The sequence below is a fragment of the Anoplophora glabripennis genome, unplaced genomic scaffold (genome assembly GCF_000390285.2).
Source record: "Anoplophora glabripennis isolate ALB-LARVAE unplaced genomic scaffold, Agla_2.0 scaffold4288, whole genome shotgun sequence".
NCBI classification, from domain to species: Eukaryota; Metazoa; Arthropoda; class Insecta; order Coleoptera; family Cerambycidae; genus Anoplophora; species Anoplophora glabripennis.
In genome coordinates, this window is record NW_019420361.1 from 1 (window position 1) to 6,463 (window position 6,463).

The 6,463-nt window shown below is 34.2% G+C and overlaps 1 protein-coding gene across 1 annotated transcript; it reads right to left on the reverse strand.

Annotated features, from left to right (window-relative positions):
- Nucleotides 1-2,460: 2,460 nt before the first annotated feature.
- LOC111692864 (putative uncharacterized protein DDB_G0282133) lies at nt 2,461-5,233 on the reverse strand. The gene is made up of 2 exons (XM_023456993.1): nt 5,229-5,233; nt 2,461-3,679 (listed from the first exon to the last, which is right to left on the reverse strand). Exons 1-2 carry the CDS (start codon nt 5,231-5,233, stop codon nt 2,461-2,463), a joined length of 1,224 nt encoding a protein of 407 aa, XP_023312761.1.
- Between the last annotated feature and the right edge of the window lie 1,230 nt (nt 5,234-6,463).

Consider the following 6,463-nt stretch of genomic DNA (forward strand, 5'->3'; position numbering starts at 1 on the left):
TAGCAGGTTGACGTGGAGATTAGAAAGATTCTTGTCCTAGTTATGTCTATATTTTGTACATAGTAGCCAAAAATTCAAAATATTTTTTAATTTTTGTTTAAAAAATTGGGAACTCTCTTTAAGCCTGTTTTACATTTACCATTTTTTAATCAGTAAATAGGTTAAAAAATATGAGACCAGTATTTTTTCTATTTTCATATTGCCTCTAAATAATTAAAATATGCATCGTGACGTCATTAAGCGCAAATTTTAAATTTGGCATTGAATGTAATAATTTTTGGAATATCTTAGTCCATTGCAGATGGCAATTGGCTTATAAATTAAAAAAGTTATTTTGGCAAGTATCGTCGGACCCATAAAATGTTAAGTTTCGTAGTAAAATGTTCTAATCATGGTATTTTAAGTCTATAAATTACTTTTAGACATTATTTATAATTTTGTTTTGCAAACAAAAAACTGTCTAATTTGTAATAAATCGCTCAATCTGGCAACGGTGGTTTTCTGATATTTCCTTTAATTATTACAAGATCGTAGACATCTAGTGAAGAACGCCGAAAAAATTGATGCAGAAAAATAGTAAAGTAGAATAAAATTTCAAATTAAATACAGTGCAATCAAAATTGATTTTAACGTATCAAAATTTAGTTTAGTATAAACAAAGACATGTAAAAATTATGAAAAATTCCGTCAAATTGAATGAACTACTTTACTCCAGCTCAATCTTAGGGCTTCATTTTGAAAATGGCATCCAAAGTTTGCAAAAATAGCTCTTTTTATTAAAAAAAACTAAACATTAAAAAAAATGTTTTAGACCAGTTGTAGAACTTTTTATAACAAAAATTTTGAACCCAGCCCGATGTCAAATGATAAACAAAAAATGTATTAGCTATTGCAAAATAAAGGTTAAAAATCACATTTTTTAAAACTTCTACAACTGTAAAGCGAAAAAGATTTTTTTACGAAACGTTCAGAATATGTAGTCTTTGGTAAGTAGAATAAGTGCATTTTTGTAAAATTGCAAAATATTTAATAATTTTTGCAAAAATTTAGTTTCTTGAAAAAAGTAAATTTTTTTCAAGATTCAATAAATCATACAGTAATGCACTTATGTGACCCATCTCGAGCTTAAAATTTTTTCTAAGAGTTGTACTTTTCTGTGCAAATTATGCGCATATTGCAAAATAATTAGAAATACGCGAAAAATCTACCGAAACTTTGACTTCTCTTTTCAGGTGGAAAATGTAGATCTTTTTCTTACCGTTGAAATTTAATCCGAATGGCATTATTGCCATTTAAAAGCCGACATTTTTTCACGAATTTAAAAAAAAAAATGTTGACCTATGACCAACAGGAGTCAAGAATTTTTTTATTATTTTTTTTTTAAATCGACCTCATTCATTAATATTAAGGTTTGAAATTTATACATGTTGTAGTTGAATACTTTTACTTCAATATAGAAAATAGTCCGCTATGATTGACACCTTTTTTTTTTTTACAGTAAACTTAATTTCGTTGGGCGTCATAAAAAAAAATTCTATTCTCTGTCCTTGCAGGACTTTTGAAGGTCAAACACATTTTTCTTTGAATAACTGGACAAAAATGTTTCAAGCGAAATTTGTAGGATTGTGATGACTGGTGACCTTGGATTCGACCTTCACGAGGTGCAGGGTCAAACTAAGGTTAACTTGATATCAAATGGAATACACAATTTTTTATACCAACAATTGATACAGCGGCAAATTTTCTGGGATCCTGAAAATGACGGTGAAATCAAGATGGCGGACGAAATTTTTGAAAGTTAACCGATTGTCAGTAAATGTTATATACGGAGGTTTTCGAGGTCGCTGATCACGAATCCGAGGTCAGATTTTCAAAATTCAAGATGGCGGATCCAAGATGGTGGATGGGGTTTTTTAAATTTAATCCATGAGGACTGAATTTGATATACGGGGGTTTTGGGGGTCACTGACCCCACATTCGTGATCAGCAATCCCAAAAACGACCGTATACCATCTTTGATGCAAATCGACTTATTTTAAAAAAATTCGTCCGCCATTTTGAATTTCGCAAATTTGACCTTGGATTCGTGATCAGCGACCCCAAAAACCCCCGTATACAACGTTTGGTGCAAATCGGTTGATTTTGGAAAAATTCGTCCGCCATCTTGATTTCGCCATTTTGAAATTTTTGAAATGGTGAAGGTCATATATGAACATAACATTTTTCGGGGTCAAAAATTGGAAAATGCAAAACAGTTTTGGATCTAAACCTAATTTTAGAACAATGCCCCTTGCACGCCCTTTTTAGCTAAATTTTCGCCCATGTCAACCCCCCGACGAGAACGCATTAGCGTAGCATTTAGACTATTAAGAAACTTTTACTTTATAAACTTTATGACTACCATCACTGTTTCATATTTAAATAACTATAATCTCTTTCCTATTTTATCCTATCTACAATTTAAACAGGCGTACCAAAGTCGGGGTCACCCACCCCGTCTGCGTTAAGCGAATTAGCGTTATAAACATATCTCGCGAGGAGCTTCTCCTTCCTCTGTTCGTTCTCCAGCACTTCGGTGTAGTCTTCGTTCGGGCACAGTCTCAAGGCCTTGCCGACTCTGAGGTTCTGCCCGTGGAGCGAGAAGTACTTTTTTGTACCGGTCGGCTTACTTATGGAAACGTTGGAAGCCGGCTGGTCTGCGACGTTCGTGAAATTCTTTATAAATATGTCGGAGAGGAGGTTGTGTATATTTTCTTCGAACTGGGTGCTGGTTTCCGGGGCGTAGACCGAATTGCACTTGACAAGCGTGGCTTTGTCTGTAGGTTCCGTTTTGTTTTCAACGTCTCTAGGCTTAACGTCATGGGTATCGACTAGGAGAGGGGGCTCGTCTCCCAGTTCCGAGGCCGTGGTGGAAATATCGGAATAGCCGTCGTGCTTGTTGAAGATGCTTTGTAACGTTTTGACTCCGAAGTACTTCTTCTTGTGCTTCCGTTGCTTTTTGTACTCCCGGTTCGGTTTGTGCAAGGGAGAACTGCCGCAGCTCTCCACTGAGTTCAAGAGGCTCTGGTCGCTTTTTGGGTTGGACAGGGAGTCATTAGACGCGTACAGCTTGGGCTCGTCGAACAACTCGTCCACTTTTTCTATTTCCAGTATGTTGGTTTCGTAGTCGAAGTTCGTTTTCTGCGGGTTGGTCTCCGTCTGGAGGTTTTTGGGGCTTTGTGAGTCGTTCGAGGCTAAGTCGGTGGATAGTATCTCCGAATCCAAGTAAACGTCCGTGCTCGTTTGCATCGGGGATGATAGATTCTCGGAATTCAGGGAGTTTGTCGACGTGTTGAAGTTATCGTTTATGTTGGAAAAGATATCCACTTTCTTGAAGTTCTCTAACTTTATGATGTTGTTGGTGGAGTTGTCGATGAGAACCAAGTCGGTTGTATCTATGTTGTAGATGTCATTTGTTATTATTTTAGTGGTTGTGTCGGGGGATTTGTTGTTATTCGAGTTGCGGTTTATAATGTTGCTCAGTTTTTCGTCGGTTGTGTGTTTGTACTCTTCTTCGTTCCCGTTGTTGGTGTTTAAGTTGTAGTTATAATTGTCGCTATTGATTATATGGGTTTCCTCTTTGCCTAGAAACGTCGGTGACTTTTTCTTCTCGGGGCTGTTCGACGTGCTCCTGGACAATCTGAAAGAGTCATTTTACCTTTTTTTCTCCAGCTCTTTCGACACGCCGTGCTTTTTTCATGCAGAAAATGATAACAGTGCTACTAAAAATCCTTCGTAGTGGAAGACAGATATGTTTTACGAAATAATTAAAATTCAATGAAAAGTTTTCCGTTTCTGTCTTACACCCGAAAGCAATTCTACTTTTAAGACTTGTTCTCGAAAGGGCAGAAAGAAACGTAAACTAATAAAAACAAATTTATTACTCTTACGTCATAAACAATAATAAACAAAAAAGTAGCGTATATAGAGATAACGATTATATAGTGCGTACTTAGTATAACAGTTGGCCTTAAGATTAATTAAAAAAAAATATACNCATTTAGTTTACAGAGCGCAATGACAGTGTGAAACTAAAATCAATATTTTAGTTTCAAGAATAAACAATCGCCTGACAGCTGAAAGTACACTTTAGTCCTGCAGAATAGTAAAATTAAAACAACACTTTTAGTTCACAGAGCAAAAATAGTGCAATTGATGAAGCAATTGACAAAAGTGCGTCCTTTAGTTTTGAATTTTAATCACAGAGGCAATATCAGCCTTTAGTTTACAATCAGTATTTTAGTTTAAAGAATAAACAATCGCCTGACAGCTCAAAATACACTTTAGTCCTGCAGAATAGTAAAATTAAAACGGCATTTTTAGTTCACGGAGTGCAAAAATAGTACAATTTGTGAAGCAATCGACAAAAATGTGTCCTTTAGTTTTGAATTTTAATCACCTGAGAGCACCTTAGTGCTCTATATGTTTTCTGTGTTCCAAAAATTAGAAAAAAGGAATTCAAATAGTGGTTTTAGTTCACAGGGTACAATAACAGTGTGAAACTAAAATAAAAAATTTGAAAACAGAATTAAAATATCAGTTCGCAGAATGCAGAAATAGTGTTTAAATTATTAAAATGTATTTTTTAATTTCTAGAACGAGTAGTCAGTAGAACGGCGACAATAAAAAAATATCTTTAGTGCACGGAGTGCAAAAATAGTGTACTTATTATATACCACGGCGTTAAAATGCTTCTTTTACTTTTGAAGTTGAACTATCACCTTAAAAATCGTAAATTGCATCATTGTTGTAATATAGAAATATTAAAATATTCTTAATTCGTAAAAACTACTAAAGTGAGTCTATTAATAAAAGAACTACTGTTTAGTACTCTGTACTAGTCTTAGTACTTTGATATAATACTTATTAATTCAATTTAGTTTCATACTAATATGATGTACTTATATTAAAAATATAGGCGACGAACCATGACTCCAACGGCTGTCATGTTAAGGACTAAAAATGATGCCTTAGTGCATGCAATTGTCTAATAATTTCGAGTAGCTAATTGCATTTGGATGGATACAGCTTGAATCCCTTTAAATATCTGAACTTTCAGGTCACGCGCCATTCAGAATCTTTGATAAATTTAACCCCCCAAAGAATAAGTTGCAGACATATCCTGAAAATTGATCCTCGGCTCACGTTAAATAAGCGTTCCCTCAGGTTATTGATTATGGTATCCTTACCTCATTTCATGAGCAAATGGAAGTTTATCAGCTTTCTAAAATATTTAAATTAGACGATCAATCTAACTTGTCAGACGTCCGAAATTGATGTAAGCTCGAACCGCGATTAAATCTTTCGAATAATAAGTTTCCTACGGTCTACAAAGCAGGTGAACTATATTAATAATAAACAGTTTTTTCTTTGTTAATAAATTAAGTGTTCAAGACTTTTTTGACACAGTGCGCAAGTTCTGATTGATATTTTTTTAACCAGAGAAAGGTACAACTGAGAACAGACTCAAGTTATTTTTTTCATGACTAAACAATGTAAAGAGACAAAATTTAGTATTGGATAATTAAAAAAAAATGTACCTATACAGGTTCGGAAAGTCCTCATGGTACATCGGCCGTTATGTGAGAGCGATAAAGTAAGTCCTAGAATTGTATAAGTAGTGACATCTATTAAAGAAAAGGCAAACGACGAAAACAAAGATGACCACCGGTCGCTGAACTACAAGTGGAAGTGGATCTTATTTGTGGAAGGGTAAAACGGGCGGTGACTATGAAACGTCTGCATTATAGACATCCTTCTCTATCGCACAAATTTCTATTGGGGTTATTTAAGTTGTTTGTGTCGCACACGTCCTCATCGAAAAATCTATAAGGGCGATATTCGATTATTACACTTGATGTCGTTAAATACAGGGTGTTAAGATACAGACACCAGAATGACTGTGTTTGGTATCAAAGCCACAATTTTTATTTTGACTTTTTGCCGTAAGTTTTTAATATATTGCTCTGAAAGACTTCTTTGGACGATAAACAATAACATTACCAGTATTTTAATGCAAGATTTAGAGGGATTAAAACTTGAAACAGGAACTGTATTTGTAAAGATACCCAAAAAAAATGGTAACCTCGATTTTCCATAAAAGTTGAAATTCTACATATTTTTTTCAAATTTGAAATTGCATAAAAATTCTTTTCAATTCAAGTCTTTACAAAAATAAAATGTTTTCGCAAACAAAAAGTTACAGAGCGGCCAAAAACATCTATAGTAACCAAAACTGGAAAGTTGGGACTTTTACAAAAGCCGTCAAAAGAAAAAGAATGAAAATATTCGACACATGCATTCAAATCTAGTGAAAAACGACAAAATGTGGCAACAGTGCTATTACTTGGATTTAAAAAGATAAAGTGGTGCAAAAAATCGTAGCAAGATTAAAATAATTTAATAATTATAAATAAATATAATT